The following is a 21291-nucleotide window of genomic DNA, read 5'->3' as shown; positions in this document are numbered from 1 at the left end:
TGTAAGAACACCTTCATCTACCACTCCGTCCTACCTCATCCATCTACCCCCTTGACAGCGCTCGTTTTTATATAGCATGCAAGGTCGATACATATGTCCCATTCATTTCCATTCATTCATTTCCTCAGACGCCGTGCTGTGCTACTTTCCAGCCAATTAAGTTGGAAAAAAACACTTACTGGAGCACAGGGAATGAAATATACAATATGTATACTGTAACCTGCCCTCCTCTCATAATAGCTGTTTTTTTCATAAATGACAACATGAACCACCAATCACGACCGTGAGATGTGTGTCCGCCCCGCCTCCTTCCAAGTGACAGGCGTCCATCTCGACTGACCCAGGTGTTTTCAAACCAGTAACCGCAGCTAACAGCGGTCGGTTTGTGAAGGAAAAAGCCTGTTTAAAATATTAGAGTTAAGGATGGCTGGATTTCATTTAGCTATAGTTTTAGGGTCCTGGTACAACGCATTGATGGAAAGAGTCCTGAAGAACAAAAAGATATTTAAAAAAAGGTTTGCCTGTCTTGAAGTCAGGATATTGTTTTTGTCTAAATCGCTAAAAGAGCCTGTGATTAATACAAGTTGAAGATATTTCAATGTTTTCTTGTACGATATATAAAACATGGCAGTAGATAGCTTTTACACATAAGTGGCCTCTCAATACTATTTAATCGCAGTTTTCTTTCACAGCCTTCTGGTGCAGAACCTTATTACTTTTTAGTGTACTGTATTAGTGCGTCAAAAATTTTAATTTTTTTGAACATTATGTTGACGAGCAAAATGTGTCCACTGTGACAAAACGGGGCTGCATTTAATTTTAATGGGACGAAGAAAAAAACAACAACTTTTGATCACACACATGAGAGACGACAGATTTATGAAGGGGAATTGAAAGCAGTGGGAGATTGGTTGAGAGAACACGGCTGATCTTTCATCATCAGCTGACTTGGCGAGCAGGGTGGTTAATATCTGGCAGATGTGCTGGCAGGTCCGCAGGGAGGAGGTGTCACATGTCACATGTCACAGCCGGCGTGTTGGCAGCTCTTTTGACCAATTGACTGCGAGGTCAGCGCGGCTCAAATGTAACCTTAGCAGAAAGGCGGTGCGGGTGATGATAACCGTGCAGAAGGAAAGCGGAACATCAGAACTGGACCGATAAAGTGCAGAGAATGAATATCGTTATGTCCCCCACTGACCGCTTGCTTTTACAGGATTTTTTTATATGTGGTTTTGCCTGAGGGTGCAATGAAGTAAAAATGGGTCGAGTTACAAATTGGATACCACAATACAAACAATTGAACACCATGTTGTTCTGTATCCATTACAAAGTGATTTTGTATTTACTGGTGAATTTCAAGTAGCACACATCCAGAAAACCACTCGATGGCATCTGAAACCTTCCCAGCCGAAAAGGATGTTTGCTTAAGCTCATTTTGTCAAAATAGTGAGATTCAAAATAACTTTATCATCAACCACTGGCATTGATACACCAGAATAATGGGTTGGTAGAGAAACTGGCAGAGCAATAACAGCTTGGGTGTGATACGAGGGGAGTTTTTTTTTCTTCTATTTTCATAAGTGTGAATATGTTGTGGAGGAAGCTGCAGGAGAGCAGCAGAGGAGAGCGTGATGTGAAGCAGCGCATACCAAGATACTTCAGGGCCGGCGAGCATCAAGCAAAATATACCAGTTACCTCCCTCCAGCAGCAGCCCGGTAAATGTATTTCTGCTTCAGGCGACGTCCAACGCTATAAAAGCGACGTGATGCGGCAGGTGGCAGCCGGTCCGAGACATCCAAGCGTCTGCAAAACGCCTCAGGAGGTCACCTTTCAGACAGGCGCTCACAGCAGGTCGGAGTCACACTAGAGCGACCGCCTGAGGGAGGCGTGAGGGAGGCGTGAGGGAGGCGTCACGACCGTCGATGCCGCTGACCTCGTGTTCGACGAGGCCCACCATTTAGGCGCCGCAAGAATGTGTAGGATTAAATACAGGAATAGAGATGATTAAAATAAATGGGAAACAACCGTACAGAAATGAAAATAAAGTACAATATGTTTTGGCTTTATTGTTATATCTGTAAAAACAAAAAGAATCGTGCATTCAAAAGAATTCAGCAACAGAATTTTAGATTCATTTTCAAATAACATCCTCATACATCATCTATTGCCTCAAAAGTTACACATGCCGGGTGTTAGTGGCACAGCGCCACCTAGTGGTCTAAATAATTGGCACCACAGTTTGTTTTAAAATATTTTATTATTTTTATAAGTTTGCTTGTTACATGAAAATGAGCAAAAACATTTAGAAAGCGTGTAAAACTAGGTGCAACATACAAGTTTAATTCCAAACTAAATATCCAGAAAGGAAATAAAGAACAACACCACCACTACTTCAGTGACTTCAGGAGCCAAATACGTGTTCTCCCACCTGTCAATCACTTCAACACATCGACTGATGAAGTTCAGACAGCTGTGCTGGTTTCATAATGGATATCTAGTGTTATGGAATTAGAACTTTCATATACTTTTATTACCTAAAAAACCAGAAAATTACACAATAATAATTAAACATCCATGAAAAGGAACCACAACCTTTAAACATTTGACTCAATGTGGCTGGTTAGGCCAAATAAGCAACGAGTATGAAGAGTATAACATTACAGAAACCTCCGGGGCATCAAAGACTCTTTTACCAAGAGATCAGCATCTCCACCAAGCTTTCACAATCTAAGTCCTAACAATACTCAACTGTACACGAGACCATTTGCTTCCTGAAATGGTCGTGGAGGTCTGAGGCCGCTCATAACATCTCTGGCACGTCGCTTTCGAAATTGACGACAACCGAAACTCGGCTCCAAACTGCAGGTTTGCCAAAAAAAAACTAAACAGCACAAAATGTTTCACTCTCTTCCAGACCTCTCTAGAGGAAATGAGGATCTTTTATAAGTGTAAAAGCAATCCCACTTGTGTTAGTTGTCAGATCCAGCGCGGGGGACATGGCAATGTGGGAAAATGTGCCAAAACAAATGTCAAAAAGGATATTTCTCAAATAGCTTTATCGACTTGGAATGATGCCAATGGTAAACCTCAAATATGAGTTATTTCAAACACTATTTCCAATTTAACTCCAACTTTCAGCGATGGCGTTAGAAGCTCAGGAGTTGTCGTCTAATACAAATGTCTAAATGAACAAAAGGAAAAGGCTGGGGGGCCGAGTGAGATATTTCCGTCTCCGGGGCCTGTTGTGGAAGGTTTGAAGCTTCGCAGTGCACCGTAGAGGAGGAGGAAGCGCTGAGAACCATTAACCATGGGTGGTGTCATCCTCCACAAAGTCTTTAGCCTGCTCCGCTGTGATCACATCAATGTGACTCACCTACACGCGCACAAACACACACACACACACACAGTTAATGACCAATCAGTGGCCTATTTGAGACAAAGCAGTGACCATTTATGTGATTACAGCACAGAAGCACAAGGGGACATGTTTGGTTCTCAATAAGTCAGTAACCTACACGTCGGGAAACGCACTGACAGGGACGTTCCCAATATGTGTTTATTTCATATCTAAAGAGCACGACTCTCGCAGTCCAATGACGACACACTGGCAGAGATTAGAACCGGTTCGTTTTTGGATTCTACAGCGATGACTCAAGAGCCTCAATACCAAACATCTCTGCAGCTGCATGTTCGATCAGATGTGCAGGAACACAGCAGGGGTGAAGTCAGCAAAGAGAACGGTATGTTTCTGAAGGGATTGATGCATGACTGTAAGGATTAGAAGGAGACGCACCTTGTTTCTGAATTTGACACCGTAGAACTTGTCCGCGGACTCCAGCAGCTCCGGCCTGAAGGTGGTGGTGATGAACTGGGCGTGGCCTGCGAGCTCCACGATCATGTCTGAAAGGAACACGGAAGACGAGGAGGAAAGAGAGCGTGACACCTTTTACATTTGCCAAAGAATGAAAACCTCAATATTCTGTAACGATCGCTGGTTACATGTTTTTCTATTCTTTAATAAAACTGCCGCAACTGCCCTGATCACAGTTATTTACTGTGGGCCGGAGGTACTGATTGTATGAAGCGGGACAGATTTGGACCAGCAGAAGAAAAGGAAACCAACTTCAGACCACGTTGCCCGCGGCGCAGAGCTAAAGGTTTCCAGGCAGAACTCACGGTCCAACAACTACACAAAGCACGTTACCTGAGACGGCCTTCCTGTGCTGGGCATCGAGGGCCTGATCGATCTCATCAAACAAGTAGAAAGGAGCCGGGTCACACTTCTGGATGGCGAAGATCAGGGCCAGAGCCACCAGAGACTTCTGGCCTCCGGAGAGCTGCTGCATCTCCCTCATCTCGCCCTGCTTCCCCGTGAACGACACCTGCGCACAACGATTCCGTTAAAACATTCGGTTTCGGGACAGACGACCTCACGGATGAGCACGATGCTTCGATAGTAAGGTGCTTTCATTTAGCGGGGAGAGAATCGGGAAGCACGCATGGCACGGCAGCATCGTATAGCATTCTAAGCCAGTGATTGACGGGGGAGGAGCCTCTCACCCGTATGCCGACTCCAGTGAACTGGTCCACGGAGGGAACGCTGCTCTGGGAACCGGAGCCCCTCTCGCTGTCTCCGCCTCCCTCTCCCTCATCCTGGGACTGGCTGCCTTCGGCGTCGCCCTTCTTCATCACCAGCGTGGCTTTGCCCCCCGGGACCAGCTTCAGGAAAACCTCACTGAAGTTCTTTGACACCTAAGGGAAAGAAAACAATATCATGTTGACACGTGTGCGTCTAAAGCGCCCATCAGATATTCGTCAACGGAGGGGAACAAACATTGAGTGAAATAATCAACCAAAGACGCATATTAACACTAATAACGTGCCCATAAAGCATCAACTATACGGTTTCCATGCAGGTTTCAACAGCTCAAGTAGTTAAACAACTACTTAAAATGTATTTAGTGATGATCTAAACAAAGGTCTGCCGGCCCGCGTACCTGTTTGAAGGTGAGCTGGATGGCCTCGTACTTGCGCAGCTCCAGGACGTTCATGAGCTCCATGATGGACTTGTGGCCGCGGTCCAACTCGTCCTGGCGCTTGATGAGCTTCTCTTTCTGCTCGGAGAAGTTGACGAACTGGTCCAGAGCTTTCTTGTTGACGTGGCTGTACTTCTTCAGCTCCGTGTTGCACTGCTCCAGTTTACGGAACAACTGTCAACAAAAAAAAAAGAAAAGAAAAGGTGAATCATCATTGACTGCCGGATCCCTCGGTATCTTTAACTCAAAAAACATTTCTCCAATGTGGCTTTTGAGACCAAAAATAAGGAAATACATTTCATCTTATTCCATTCATATATTTGTAAAATGTGCTTTGTGTTTTCTTCAAAAGATTTTCCTGCATAATTTATTAATTTTCAGGTTTTATTTTCCACAACAAAAACCCAAGCTTACTAACTAAACTTATCCTACCTAATTATATAATGCTTAAAGACTTATTTAGAAGCATTTGTTTATTCAAAATGTATGCGCGCTTGATTTTAACATGAACATCTAAAGTTTTGGAAACTTCTGACATCCGAATTCATGTCAACATTTAGTTTTGTTGAGATTTTAGTTCTGCAAAGATAGAAAGTTGGCTCCATCTTGTCAGTATTAAAGTCCACTTGGACAGCGACCTAACTTCAGATGAACTCTTCGTTTCAGTTTTAAACGCATTCTAGTCATGTCTGAAGAAGAGCTGATTACGGAGCAGCTTAGTCTCCATCAGCCACAGACTCTCCAGCTATAAATTCATCCGTCTGAAACACGAGCAAGTGCCATTATTACCCGGCCCGCTCTCCCACTCCTGCAATCAGAGGCGCCATCGCTGAGTGTTTATGAGAAAGTGTGTGGCTATTTTTGGCATCTTCAAGGAGCGAAGAAACGATGCCGTCCACTCAACTGAGTCTCCCAGAGGCAGACGGTTATAAAAGAAAATGTTTAATATATACGCAAAGACAGCGTGCTAACCAGTGTCTGAGTCACTGGTGAGTGTGTGGGATGTGATGGACCGGAGACTTACTCCTTAGCAGAGCTGGCTCTGTCTAATGTGTGTGTGTGCGTGTACACACACTCATAGGCTTGATGCAGGTAGTGAGCATGGTTGGGCAGAAAAACTAACTGTCAGTAGATCATGGGTGTTATTGCTAATGCTCTTAGAACTGCGACTAACTTCCCTGTAGCTTCGCTTGGAAATACTCAAAATATTCATATGCTACATTGTTGCTCTTATCTGTGTGTTAAACCAATATGGGTTATTTTGGTGTGACTGGAGGTATCGACCGTAGAAGTGTTGGCTTTCTCTCCCATATTATGGCACTATATGGCATTTTAAGCCCCAAACACACTGCAATGTTTTTTTCAAGAAATCATGACCCAGTTATTGGAGATAATCCACAGACCTTCTTATGAGCAGTTTAATGAAGGAACTGTGGTTGGAAGAAAATAAAAAAACCTGTCCTTTTATACATCTAAGGCCATTACATTAACTAACTGTATGTGTGTGTGTGTGTGTGTGTACCTGTTTGAGTGTGAGGGTCTGGTACTTCTCAAAGGCCTCCTGAGGCAGCGAGCCGAGCTCCCTGATCTTCTTCATGCACTCCTCCTTCTTCTTGAGCAGCATGCCCTGCCTGTTGGTCATCTTCTCCAGCTCCTTGGTGTCGTGGTTGATGGCGTCATTCTGCTCCTTCTCAATGTTCTTCCAGCGCTCCATGCTCTTTATGTGGTCCTTGATCTCCACCTCCGTCTTGTCAACCATAGTATCCAGATCTGGGAAAGACGAGGAGGAGACGGTGGGTGATGAGTTGCATTCCAAATGAGACAGGAGTGCATGGATATGCAGAACATGCAGGAAAATGAAAATACAATAAAAAACAAAAAAATCTTCAATGTAAAAAAAATAACTATTTTAATTTAAAGCATTTATCAACATACTAAGGGTCAAGGCTATATTTACCACGTTGATAGTCCAAAAGAAAACATCCAGTCATAACATTTGATCATTCTAAAATCCATTATTTTCACCTCGCTAAAAACGAGATTCAAATGTATAAAATAAATATATGCATCTTAGCTCTGATAGTTGAGGTGTTTAAATTTCCTTAATGTCAACGGGTAAACATAAATAAACAAAAACACTGATATAACACCGACTTCAGGACAAAGTCATGCTGTTAATATGTCTAATTTTAGTGACAGGGATTAAATAGGAATCCATTGAAATCCACCTGGTCCGAGTCACTCTGGAAGATGATAACCAGGTTTTCTACCAGACTGACCCCATCAGTCACTCACCATCTGCTGGTGGTACCGACGCATCAAGGACAGTCTACAGGTTCGGAATTTACATCCAACACTGCGCTTTGTTTTGTTGACTGATCGATATAAGACTCCAAACCCAGAGTACGACATTCAAACGGCTCATTACGTGTGTCTTGTTAGTGTAATGTGTGTGCCGTGATTTGGATGAACTGTCGGACATGGTATTTGGTTGAAGGGAAGCTCTGTGCAGCGTTTCAACCTTCCCGTCACACGTCCCCGCCCCTGTGTTGTGTCGTCGGTGCGGCGCGTACCGTCTGAGCGCGCCAGAGTATCCTTGACGCGTTTGTTGATGCCGTCCAGCTCCGATGTTGTGGCTGTGAGCACTGTGCCTCCCTCAGTCTCTCGCAGCTCATTCAGCTCCTGTGTCAACGCAAATAAGGCCACATCAAAAAAACAGGACAATGCTCCATTTGCAGCACAATTTCAGGGCATTGTACTTTGGATCATCAACGGCTGCAAAACAAAAACCTTTCACGTGGTTATGCAAGTTTGTATAATTGACCTTACGTGCAAGAAACCCAAACCAATGTGCAGTCACGCGTGATCCTGCAGGTAGAGCTGTAACGCGACTGAGGAGTGTGAAGGGACAGCGTACCTGCTCCACTTGGTCGAGGCGCTTACGCAAATTCTCGTTGAGATACGTTTCCACTCTGGTCATTATGCCCTCCAGCTTAATCCTCTCATTCAGCAGCTGTCTGTTGTCCTGTGGGTGGATAGAGGGGTCAATGCACAGAATACAATACAATACAATACAAATGCATTTCACACACAGACTGCTTTGACAACAATAGCCACTTTTGCACAGAATTAAAAAGACTGAAAATTGTTAAATCTCCACGGCTGTGGTGAATAATGATCTGCGCGCGTGTGCATTCCATATTCATAATAACTCATAACTCAAGTGTGATGTTTGTAGAATTTGACAACACTGCAGAACATGAAAGGCACGACATTGCAGGGGCGGAGTTGTTGCGCAACTGTAGCCGGGAGCGGGGTGGGGGGGGGGTGGGGGGCTGAGGGATCATTGAGGTGAGCGCTGAGTGCAGCTGGCGTTGAAAGAGAACAAGTAGAGAGAGGGGGGGTAGGGGGGGGGGGGGGGGACACTGGATAACAGGAACAACCCACACATAGATGCTGACCGCTACTCTCACCTCATTCAGGTCATTTGAGCACATCATGCAGGGAGGGGGAGCAGAGCAACAACTACACGTAGGTAACAAGATCAACGCACCACTCAGAAAGGAGTAAATCCACATGAATACATTGAATCAATTGTCGCTCCATATGACGGTGGACGATATGGCAAAAGATTTAGATCACAGTATATTTGGGGGGGTTTAGCATTGACCCTGTTAAACGTTTTTACATAAACGGAGAAGCAGCACACGTCTGTGGCCGAGCCTCCTACCAACCTGCTGCAGTTGACGGATCTCGTCGTTGAGGTCGTCGACGCGCCTCTGGTCCTCCAGGCTGAGCTGCGAGAGCAGATCTGTACCGAGCTCGGCCTTCAGCGACTCCCTGGTGGACTCCATGGCGTGCAGGCTGGCCTCCAGACTCTGGAGACTGCGTTGCTGGAAAGGAAGAGTCAGACATTAGTGGACCGAACGCCAGGCCGTGTGCAACTGACGACCTTGCTGTCGTGATCACCTTGGGCATGAAGGTTTTCTCTGACTGCTGCCTCTTCTCCTTCAGCATCTTCATCTCAGACAGAATACTGTCTCTGGATGCCTTAAACTTCCTCTGCTGTGTCTCGATCTGCTGCATCTGGTTCATCAGTTGGTCGATCTCATTGTTGATGCGTGCAGGCCACGATTAAGGAGGTACAAGCCAAAGATTATTATTACCTCTGGACTACATTATCATCTACGTTATCTGTGTTGCCTTTCTCCACTAGTGTGAGTGAGGTCAATAAAATTTATGTAGCCCAATATCTCAAATTCAGATAAGTGAATAGATAGCAAACATATGGAGAATGACTGCACATTACTGTGCCTTTGCAGGAACCTGCATCATTTACTTCAGTGCAAACAAAACTAGCATCAGGTCACCTTTGTCCTGAATGAACTGACTAAATCTCTATGCCGACCGCTTCAGCTCTCAGGACCAGAATATAACTCCTAGTAAATGGACTTGGAAAGTGTTTTTCTAGGCATCCGACGACTCAAACGCTTCAATCACTGTGTCACCGTTCATGCTCCACTGAGTCAGTCGCCCCACAATCACTTCCAATCACGTAACCACGGCAATGAGAGCTGAGACGGAGGCAAATTCTAGCAGAAGGGACGTGTGAGGGCTTCAGTGCCCCTTCATGCTTACCGACAGGGCAGAGGTGGCCAGTGGATAACAAGAGGCTTTGAATAATTGATCTGTGGTCTGACTCACCGCCGTGTCACCGGCTCAGTCATCCTCCCCCCCGCCTACTCACACATGTGCGTAATCACCAGGTGCACCCATTGCGCAGCGCTGGCCGTGAGCGAGAAGCTGAATGCAATTACGCAGGTGTGCACACACACAGACACACAGACACAATCATTCCCGGGGCGGAAGTGACCATATTCATAAACATAGGTCACACAAGGGAACTCAAATCCCCTTTTGATCCGCCCGTCCCGCTTTCATCGACTGGAGTGAGCCGACACAAACTAATCCTTCTTGACCCGCTTAAACCCTCTCGCTGCACCAGAGTCCGCCTCCTGCTGGCTGAGGTGGCTCCACAAGAGACACATTTAATCCACATCCAGAAGACATGTGGCATCGAAGTGTGAGTGAGCCACGGCTGTCCTGAGGGGGGGGGGGGACCACTTCTCTCTGACATAGGAGCGTCTGCTGGTGGCCCATGAATTAATATGCTTCACTATCAACAGACAATGTGTGTCTTAAGACATATTTTCTTTAAGAAATGTATTTCTCCAGAATACCAATATCACAGGCAGCTTGTGGTTTTATACAATTCAACAATCTGAAGCTGCCCTTCAAAAAACATCTTTTAGTAAAAGATAATTGGAAAAAAAGATTCCAGTAAAATAGGAGATTCTATCCCAAACCAACTTCATCTAGTTCTCATGAATAACAGAAATGTTTCACGGTGGATAGCGTTGGTTAAATCAAAACAGAGTAGATTTATAATGCAGAAACATTTCTAGCGTCTCATACTTCCCGTGTACCCCATGCAGAGTTTCCCCTGCTACAATGGATACACAGATACAGTCATGGGATTAATACCGACCTACTCACTGTATTCATACCACAACACATTTAGTTATATGGCTTCTCAATGTTCATTCTTACACTTGCATAAAGATGCATGAGTGCATTCACCGAACACTTCAACAATCGGCTGTGCCACAATTTTCTTTAATTAAACAAAGACGTTTAAGACCAAACCAGAAATCTAGGTGTTGTGGTGGAATCAAGATGGAATGCCATTGCCACATTAAGACAATTACAAAGCAAGCCTATGATCGCCATGACAATCAGCAAGCAGAATTGTCCATACATCGATTCTCAGTAGACTCGACTGCTTGTAAAATGTCTTCACATGCCTCCCTAAAAATAGATAAGACAGCTACTTTTGATTTAGAAAACCATCCAGTTTGGAGTCCATAAAGCATCCCTCCAGTTCTGATGTCTTCACACTGGCTACCTGCTTTCTAAAGAATGGATTTTAAAAACATTCTGCTCTTTGTTTGGCTACCATCCGGATCTGGAAGGTCGACGGGGGCGTTCTGCTTTCTGTCCCCAGAGTAACAACTAAACATGGAGAAGCATTGTTCTGTTCTTATGCACCATGTATCTGGGACAAACTAACATAACTGCAGGTCAGCTGGAACTTTCTCTTCTTTTCGATTTAGGACAAAAGCTGCACAATGTAAGAACAAATTGTAGTAAATGTAAGTGTACTAATGGAAGAATCTGAGTTGCATGACGCGGTTTTGATTGCACTAGTCCCAAAATCAACCAACAATGAGAGAATGAGATTTAATTTCCATTGAAACGCAGGTAGACTTCTATTGTAAGTAATACTGCAACACGGTCTGCCTGCAGCAAATCTAGCTGTGCAGTCACGTGTTCTGACCTCTCAATGAAACCAGCGGGTTCCTGTGGCCACAAATGGATCTTGATGGGATGTAATTGAAAGGATATGTTCAATGTTCCGGCGCAGGTTCTCGTTGAGCTTGGCCTCCAGCTCCCCCAGCTCCTCCTCGGCCTTCCTCATGTCTTTCTGCAGCTCCAGGCGAGACTTTCTGGTGTCGTAGTAGCCTCCTGTCAGAGCTCCCCGGTGGCTGACCTGGTCACCTAGAAGGTCACAACGCAATGTAGTAATGGAGGAGGATTTTTACACAATATATAAATGTATTCCAGCATTAGCTGATGTTTTCTGGCCAGGGATGCATCAGCAAGATACCCCCAAATACTGCTAATGCTGTCAATTTGAAATGTGCTCAAGGGGCCAAAGATAAGCTGTGTAGTGATTTACCTACAAACTCTTTATACAGTACTGTCCATCAGGGGTTCTCTTACCCTCCAGAGTTATACAGTCCATAGTGAAAGCTCTGGCCAGCTGGGTGGAAACCTCCATGCTGCGACATATAAGAGTCTTCCCAAACACGTGCTTGAAGGCCTTGTCGAAGGTGTTGCTGTAGCGCAGCTTGCTGATCATGGGGATGGCGTCCTGAAGGGGCGGAGACACTTTGGCATGAACAAAGTGGCGAATATGACACAAGAGCCGTGCACGGTAGTGGCACGCAGGCTCGGGTTGTCCTCGTGTCCCACGGGCCGATTAAGAGGATTAAGCATAATTACAGCAATGAATCAAATTTGTTTGTCCCTTACGTTGGTCTCTGGGTAGGCGGTGTCCCTGACGTCCAGCTTGGTCAGTGGCAGGAATGTGACTTCTCCAGGCAGGTTCATTTTGTTGAACTCCATCAGTATTTTGGTGCTGACCTCGTCAGTCTCCACAATGTGATAGAACAGTCTGGCAGACGGGAGGAAGCGTTAAGCAACAAAGAAAAGATTAAAAGAGAGACACGATGTAGATGTTCGTCATTCTGCCCCTCTAACTATAAATCAAGGCTGAGTCATTGTGGACAGCAAATAGCTGTACCGCTTTTAAAATGGTGAAATATATACATCTGTTCCTATGAGTCACCCCTGTTTGGTTGTGACATTATTAATTGGAAACAAAGCACAGAGCAAACTGAAGGCAGAAGGCCGTCCTCACCTGGTGCCAGCGGTCACCTCCACACAGGTGTAGAACGCAGGCTCACACTCAAAGTTGTTCATGACGATGCCGTGGTAACCGTTGATGACATGCTGGTTGATGCCCTTCCGACGGAAATGCTCCAGGACTTTGTTAATGCTGTCGATTCCGTTCAGAATAGCCTGGGTGACCACGGGCGAAGATGAAAGTCAACAGAGACTCACCATAAGCTACACAAAAGCTGTCATGTTGAACCGTTAAGATATAAAGAAAGCACAAGTACAAAAAAAAAAACATACCAAGTCATTATCATAATGTTCTCACAAAGGGTGAGTTCTCTTCTCTGAAGTAAAATATAATAATTTGAGGATTTGTCAGAAGAAATAATATGCAGCAGTATGAATATTAGAAGGTGAGAGGAGTCCATCCTGTTGCACAGGATGAGTCAGCTGGGACCAATGATAGAAAAATAAAACGCAGGACATGAAGCCACAAACAGCCTCTGTTATTCACAGCAATGATATTTGATTGATGCTTCTGCCCAGAAGAAGCGACTGGCAGGTACTGGATGAGGACGCGAGCAGTGAGTCATGTGTAACTTTAGCTGGCAGTGATTAGGTGCCAGCAGCGAGGCAGATGAATGATTCCCCTTGATGTACCGGTCCTGACAACTGGCTGAGTCACAAAGCGAGTCCTTCTCGGGATTCAGGTGGCTCGCACAGACCACTTTGGGGTTTGATTGATCTTCACTCACTTAAAGTGTGAGCGTTTGCATGTTTTAAGACACTAGCCTGGTACCAAGTTTTCATCAAGGTCCATCAATCCTCTGACATTTCCATTTCCATCAATCAATCCTCTGACATTTCCATTTCTGTTACCAATCATCTTTCACTTTTCCCCCCCCAGAGGGAGTCGTTATGTATCACGTAGTCGCATCGCGGCAGTCAATAATCACGCAGTTGTGAACAGTGACACGGACCTTGCCGGTGGCCGCTCGGAGGAGCTGCTGTTTCTTCTCCAGGTCCTCCCGTTTGGCTGCCAGGGCCTGCTGCTCTGCGTTCTCCTCCCGCCACAGGTAGCTGGAGAGACACACACACACACGGTCACACACACACCGCCTCACTTATGTCACCGCAGAGACCAGAACCCGACCGCCGCCATGATGCTCAGAGAGGAAGAGGGAAAAATGAGCACACTGAAATGGTCGTCTTTTAGGAATCATTCTGATGTGAATAATTTAGGAATATATACAAATCTTACAAACATAAGAGGCTATATTAATGGTATTCGCATTTTTTTTTTAAACTTAATAAATTAAATCTAATATTAAGTGATGACATTATTTCAAAAGATTTAGATTTTGACTCAACACTTAATTTGCGGTAAATAATCATATTTAAATAATTAAAAGAATAAAACCGTGTCCTCCCGTTTCTATTAGGCTAATTTTGTTCACATTTTCAGATCATTCACTTCTAATAGCGTGCAGCTGTTGGTTCTGCACGTCCTCCAATCAAAGATGTCATTATGCTGCCTTTTCACCCACTGCAGAATAATGGATCACAGTGAACTGGAGGGTGGATTCAATACCACACAAACACTAGAACAGTACTACAATCTACTCCCTTTAATTTAGTTCTTGTCTAATATTTAATTTCATGCAATTTAATTTCGATCTTGACCTAAAAAATAAAAAACAAATAAAAACAATTTGCCTTGAGTTTGTCGTTTAATGGTTGTAAATGTGTCATGTTTCAGGAAGCAGCCGTCTTGACTAAAACAAGCCCTAAACACAAACCGTCCAAAGGCGTCTGGCAGCAGAGACCCGAGGCATCATCATCCTCACTGTCTCATTAATAAACCGGATTGTTTAATCGATCAGTGACGGCTCAGTGGAACCGAAAAGGTTGTTAAGCAGAAGGAACAAGTCAGGAATGAGTCACGTAAAGATTCAGCAGAATTAGGGCTGCACCCAATGTAAGGCATTTTCAATTCAAAGCAAAGCTTCAATTAGGATTTTTGAATAAGCGTTGACGTTTTTTCCGTCATATTTTATAGCATTAGCATAAATTAAAATGTTAAATTGTAGAACAAGAGCCTCAATTTCAGGTAAGTGATTCCTCCGATAAACTTTTTTTTTTTTTATTGAATCAACTTTGTTTGATGAACATAACGCTTCAGTGCTGCCTCCTGTTGAGTGCAGCAAGCAAGGAAATCTGTACTAATCTAACTTTACAAATTCTTTAGTGGTCGATATATTGGAGTTTCAGTCTTTTGGTTGCAGCTTCTGAAATGTAAATATATTAACTGGTTTGTTTTCACATGTTCTTCAGCAAACTGAGACGCTTTGAGTTATGGAAAAGAAGAAGAAATTTGAAGATTGGAGCACGAGACACGGTGCAACTTTTACTTGAGTCAAAGGTTAGATGTCCCTGAGCGCTGAGAGCGAAGGACGAGGTTCTTACTTTCTTTCGCTCTGCAGCTCGTCTTTCCTGTTCTTCACTTCATAATACTTTTTGTCCAGCTCCTCAACGCGGGTCTTCACTTCATTTAGATCTTGATCGAGTTTCTAAAAGAGACGAGTGGGAAGTGGATGAGATGAACTCGGCTGTCCAAAGGTTAAAGAGCAGAAAGCTTTAAGAGGAATTACATGAGGAGCAGTTGCATTTAACCTAATGTGACTTAACTTTAGCAAATCATCTAAAGACTAAAACCCACAAAACCAACATGGTGTAATTAAGACAGAACAGGTTGTATCATCTCTAAAACATACATTGTACTGCTCAAGGTTCTTCTCCTTGCTGGTCTCCGTGTCCTCCAGGTCTTTGTGGATGGCTGCAATCTGCCTCTTTTTGTCGTTGATGGCCTGGTCCAGAGACTTCAACTCCTTCTTAATCCACTTGTCCCGCTCCTCTTTCGAGGTGAACTGGCTGCCGCGGCCCTGCTTGGCGTACAGGTCGGTCCTCTCCTGCGTGGCCTGGGCCAGTCTGGAGGGAGGCGGAAAGACAGAAGGAGACGCCATTCTCAGAACTAAGTTCACCAACAAGCCGTCTCAAGAGTGTTCGTTTCCCAACGAACTGTGCGCAGCAACATGCTCACAGACAATATCACTATCATACGTAAGTAAGATGGAGATTCAAATAGGTTTGTTTGACAAACTACTTAGTAGGAAAATCTCCAAACATGTGGCGTGCATCCACCTCTCAGTCTCTCGCTATCTCATTTGATTCAAAAATGGATGCATGACTCATCGAGGGACAACTGGTCATCGGCGGCTCGAGGGGCCCCGCTGAGGATGCGTCATCCCTACCTAGATATGCCCCGCTCCTCTTTCTCCTTCACCATGTTAAATTTTGGTTCGGTCTCCTGCAGCTCTTTTTGTTTCTCCTCGATTTTCTCCAGCAGCTTCTGCCGCTCCTTCAGCAGGCGTTTCTGAAAGAGCAAGGTTGGGGATTTTACAACAAATCTTAAACTATTACATTGGGCTGGGCGCCCTGCACCCCTAGAAGGTCAAGTTCATTTTCTTTAGTTTTATTATTTATTTTATTTAGTAAGTAGCGCACAAAATTGGAAAGAAAGTTCGGTTCATTTAAGGTTACCTTAAGGTAAACCGCCATCACAACTGAAAAACAACCACCACTACTACATTGTGCTCATTTGGACACATTTATAATTAGAATGAATGAAAGACTAATGCAGAGGCCACGAGTCTTGGCGTTCTCATGGATCTCCCCAAAAAACCTGCTCGGTGGCTCCTAATTCTGACTTTTTTTTTCTTCCATCCCACAGGTTCTGTTCTCTTGTCTCAATGCCATCGTAATCAAAAATCATCAGCGGCTCATGACGGAATTCTGCTTCCCTTTGCTTTTTATTTCGCTCCGAAAAGTCCTGGCTGCTGCTCCACCCGCCGCAGCCAGGTGGACTTAATCCAACCAACTGCCAGCATGCTGCCTGGAACCCATCATGGCCGCCACACACACACACACACACACACACACATACACACTCAGCCAATAAAGCCTTGATGTATGAATATCGTTCCTTGTGCTCGTATTGTGCACACAACCCAACACACAGCCATACGGAGAGCGATTGGTGCCAGCTCCATACACACAACTACCCGCCAATGATGTGCAGTGGAGCTGATGGCAAAGTGGAGTCTGATTCACAAGCAGGGGCCTCCTCAGAAGAAAAGTTCTTCTGAAAGATTCAGTGCTAAACCGGCCTCAACGGAATACAACAAGCCAAACCCGCTTCTCAATTCTTTGAAGACGCGAAGAGACACTTTTGTAAATTAAATATATATATAATATTTTTTGGTCAAATGAAATAAAAACAAATGCTGGCCTTGAGTTTTCACAAACTGTGAGGCGTTACTGGCCATGTGTAGAGTGGGTGCTGAGCGAAACGGACTACCATCCTAATCTACATATAAGGGTGGTGCAGGGAAAGAGGGAGGTTGGAGAAGGGAGGGGTTGTTGTTGGCGGCAGAGCATCACGTGTGCAGAGTGACGCAGATGGGAGGCTTCCGTACCCTCTGTTCGCTGTTGCCTGCCAGCTCGTCCTGCAGGTCCTTGGTCTTCAGTTCAAGCTTGGTCCGCTGCTTGATCTGCTCCTGGCGCTCGGCCGACAGCTGCTCCCTTTCCTCCTTCATGGCGGAGATCTTGGACTTCAGTTCTCGCACAACGCGCTCCGTCTCCTACAGAAAGCGAGCCAAAACAAAGAAACAGGTTGTGAGATTTAAGTCCAGTAAAAACGTTATGTTACAAAAACGATGATTGTCTTCATTTGGCAGGCTGCCTCCGATAGGACATACAAACAAGTATCATGATGACCTCACGATGTGACTTTCTTTCTTTTTGAACATTGGAATCCTTTACCTCGACTTTGTCTCGGGCATCTTGCTGAGCGTCACGCAGCTGTCTGGATTTGTCTCCACAGGTCTCTCTCTTGCTGGAAAGCTAGAAAAAGAAACAGCCAATAAGTCTTGGTAATGAATGTGTATTCAGCGGAGGACAAAATGTTTTGGTGCACTGGCCACATGCTGGCTGAAACAAGGATGCCTCATTTTTCTACCCATTAACTTTCACTCTGTGCACACAAAGTAGTTTGTTTATCCTCAGTAGGTTACCTCATCCAGTTTGGCGCGGGTTTCATTCAGCTCCTGGTTGTAGATGGTGTACTCCAGGGCTCTTCTCATCTTGTCCCACTTCTGATACTGAGCCAGCTCCTCTTTCTCATCCTCCAGGGTGTGGAGACGCTCCTCAATGTACTTCAACAGCTCATTGATCTTCTCTCGCTTCCCCTCTGAGGAACACAAACACACACAGGGTTGTTTTTGAAAATCACCAATAACTGCACACTTAACTTCTTTGACTGGAATTGCTTGAATGGCTATAATTTCAGGACGAAAGCTGCATCGAGGCAAATCGTAACGCAGCAAGTCATCAATAACGGCATGTGAGATGATGATGTTCAGAAGTGGTTACCAGTCTCCTTCATGAGCGAAATGCTCTCCTCTTTGCGCTCATCATACACCCGAGTGCCGGCCACCTCTCTCAGCAGCTTCAGACGCTGCGAGTCCGGCGCTGTGGCCATTTGGTTGATCTGCATAAACATTATAATTATAGCGCATGAGATGCAAAGCATTTTGTGTCGGCCGTTATGAGGAAATGATCCTTCAATAGTCCTCAAATCTCTGTGCGGTGAAAGCGATATTAAGATGCAAAGATGAAAGAAACTGCTGCGCCAAGATTTCACGTACATTAGGAACTCTTTTTACAGCTTGGCTTGAATACACCAAAGCATAACACAGTGAAATGAACTATTATGCTTTTAACAAGTGTGAGTGCACCCACTCCCTTCTTACCTTTCCCTGTTTGACGATGTAGTACGGGTTGCTGCGGGAGAAGCCAGCGCTCTCCAGAAGGTTCATGACGTCATTCTTACTGCAACAATCACCATCAGACAAACGATTACGTGGATTCACAGCGTCGTTATTTCCTAGGACTAAAGTCAAAGCCCACACACAGAGATACTTACGTAACCATCTTCTTGTCTAAGAAGTACTGGTCCTTCTTTGCGCCAATGACGCGGCGTAGGGAGACTTCCTCCTTGTCGATCTGAGGGAGAGAAAACGATCACCAGTGACGAGGACAATCGTAGACAGCAGCAGAATCAGGCAGAAATCCTTGGATTTGTAGACTTCTGCAAATATCCAACATTCATCATTACAGTAATAAGCCCTGTGTGTACTGAAGGCAGGGAGACAATAGAAGATGAACTCAACAACACAATGTAGTGATAACGTTCCATTTCTCCTGGAAAGGATGTTGGATGTTGTTTTAAAAAGGTGAAGGAAACATGGTACTTTTGCAACATGTATTGATGGACATTTAAGAGTCTTGGTACAAATCATGTTGGAAAGAAACTACCTGTTGGTCTACACTGACATTTTAATCGGGTGAATATGAAATGTTTGCATTTCCTACCGGAAGCCTGTTGTCAGAGTTGTCAAATATAATCTCCACAAAAGCCGAAATGACACGAGGACCAGTTCCCTCCTAGAGTGACGGGGGACAAAAAACACAACTTATTGTTTAAGAACATTTAATAATCCCCTTGGATGTTAAAATATCTTTAACATATCTTACAGAAAGAATCACAGGTTTAACAGAAATGCAACTAGACTTTGGTTATCAGGAGAATACAAAATAATAAACATGTCGAACATGCAATTTCTACCCATCCACTGTGTGAGGGAACAATTCCCAAAGAGAAGCCATCAGCCTGTACTCACATGGAGCAGAGCCAGGCGCTGTTCAGGGCGCAGGTGACTGAACTCATCGCTGAGCACAAACTGGATGGCTAAAGAAGCAGAGCGGAGAAACAGCTTTATACAACAAAAATAACCAACATTAAACAGAAGAGACCTTGTTTAACTGCTGAGTGGTAACACTAATTACAGGAGACTTACCGTAGAAAAAGTTACTTTTTCCTGACCCATTTCTTCCAACTGTAACACACAGAAAACATACAGCGAGAACATGATGATTCGCGTAGACAGAGCGCGGTGTCTTCATCCAAAGTAAATACCTGTGCACCAACATGGTGAAAAGTTCGCCGCAGCGCGTACTCACCGATGACGTTGTGCTTTGGACTAAACGGGTCCACCACAGTTTGGTCCCTGTAACTTCGGAACCCCTGGATGATGACCTGCACAACGACGCAAGATCAGAAGATGGAACTTCACACGAGGAAGCGGAAAGTGACTTTGAGCCAGGCACGAGTTCTGAATGCAGCACTGCTCGTGTACAGCGCAGCGTCACACGCGACGTTATCGCCAACGGGGCCTTGACTCGCGGCTTCGCTCTGTGACACTTTTCATTGGAGGACCTCAACGAGTTTGCAAGTTTGCCAAAATCAACACAAACCCTTCGTTTGACAACTGCAATAATACCAAAATCGTATTCACACACGATACATTCGAAATATTAATTAAACGCGGAACCAGAATAGCAAAGTAGCGTTAGCCAATAGATCCACAAACCTAGCGTTAGCCTCGTAGCGTTAGCTTAGCTTCCTGAGTGAGGGGGGGGTGGCAATTCAACTCAAGATTAATTCAGGCCGGTAGCCTTAAATAACTGTCTGTTTAAGTTATAGCGGTGTTTGGGGCGAGTTAGATTAGCTCCGCAATGTAATTCAAGTTAAAATGTGTGCACAACCTCAGTATACCTAACACAACCATTCAGAGGAATAACGTTAAGAGTCGGCAACACACGGACGTCAGGGGGCCGTTAGCTTACCTGTTTGATGTACATGGCGGTCTAAACAAGGGGTTTCCTCGGAAAACTTTGGAAATAAGCTCCCGTCTCCACTATACGGGAGCAGCCGGGGATTTAATAACCCAAACTTAGTAAAATAATAGAAATCGATGCATTAAAAATTGGTGGAACACTGTATGGGCTAAGAGAATAACATCGAAAATGGCGGCGGGGGCGGGATATGATGGAGCATACCATAATGTGAGGGAAAGGGTTGCAGCAATAGCCACATTACTAAATGACGTGTGGTAGATAAAATAACTATATACAATTAGACATTAAATATCTAAATGAGTTAATACAAATGTGTATTTACCCTTTAGTCTTATGCTTTTAAATGTAAATAACATGTTGGACACGTTTGCTATTTATTTACATCCCCATTTGTGAAGCTGGTACAGTTCATCTGCCTGTCTTCTAGGCGCCAAAGACAGAAAAGACTCGGTAGCACCGGAGGGTTTATAACAAGTGGTAAAACACGATGATAACAACTGATCGTTCTTCAAACTAAATGTTTCATTCTTGAATGTGCCTCGGTTCCTAACAACAAGTTCCACTGAGATTCTTCACCTGTGGCTGGATTTGATTTGTTTAGCCTTGTTTAGATTGCTCTGCGCTGCGGCGGGCGATGGAGGGCAGTCTGTGTCACTGCAGGTGTCACTGTTGTCTCTTCTGGTGGGTTTCGTACTGTCCCGGTTTATTGTTGGGAATCTTAAACATCCTGCATCCTGAAACCTGGATATACTTTCTAGATTACTCGGATAGAAACCTGTAAACTAGCACGCCGTTTCTCAATAAAGCTTTATGCCTACTTATTTGAAATGCTGTTGTTATTTACAGTTATATTCCAATTACTGCAATTTCAGTTAGATATTTTCTAGTTAAATTTGAGTATTAGTTTTGCAGCAG

The 21291-nt window shown here is 44.5% G+C and overlaps 1 protein-coding gene across 1 annotated transcript; it reads right to left on the bottom strand.

The window, feature by feature from the left end:
- Positions 1-2239: 2239 nt before the first annotated feature.
- smc3 (structural maintenance of chromosomes 3) lies at positions 2240-20588 on the bottom strand. Its single transcript, XM_078080480.1, has 29 exons — positions 20365-20588; positions 19699-19774; positions 19536-19574; positions 19359-19426; positions 19051-19122; positions 18602-18681; positions 18429-18507; positions 18049-18166; positions 17691-17866; positions 17440-17520; positions 17094-17258; positions 15870-15991; positions 15333-15546; positions 15025-15128; positions 13539-13638; positions 12581-12741; positions 12193-12334; positions 11881-12031; positions 11505-11655; positions 9007-9160; positions 8772-8930; positions 7955-8062; positions 7611-7719; positions 6560-6807; positions 4999-5211; positions 4562-4753; positions 4206-4383; positions 3795-3901; positions 2240-3374 (listed from the first exon to the last, which is right to left on the bottom strand). The coding sequence occupies exons 1-29, from the start codon at positions 20377-20379 to the stop codon at positions 3303-3305; spliced, it is 3654 nt and encodes a 1217-aa protein (XP_077936606.1). The 5' UTR covers positions 20380-20588; the 3' UTR covers positions 2240-3302.
- Between the last annotated feature and the right edge of the window lie 703 nt (positions 20589-21291).

Source organism: Gasterosteus aculeatus, chromosome 9 (genome assembly GCF_964276395.1).
Source record: "Gasterosteus aculeatus chromosome 9, fGasAcu3.hap1.1, whole genome shotgun sequence".
NCBI classification, from domain to species: domain Eukaryota; kingdom Metazoa; phylum Chordata; class Actinopteri; order Perciformes; family Gasterosteidae; genus Gasterosteus; species Gasterosteus aculeatus.
This window is presented reverse-complemented; position numbering and strand designations above follow the sequence as displayed.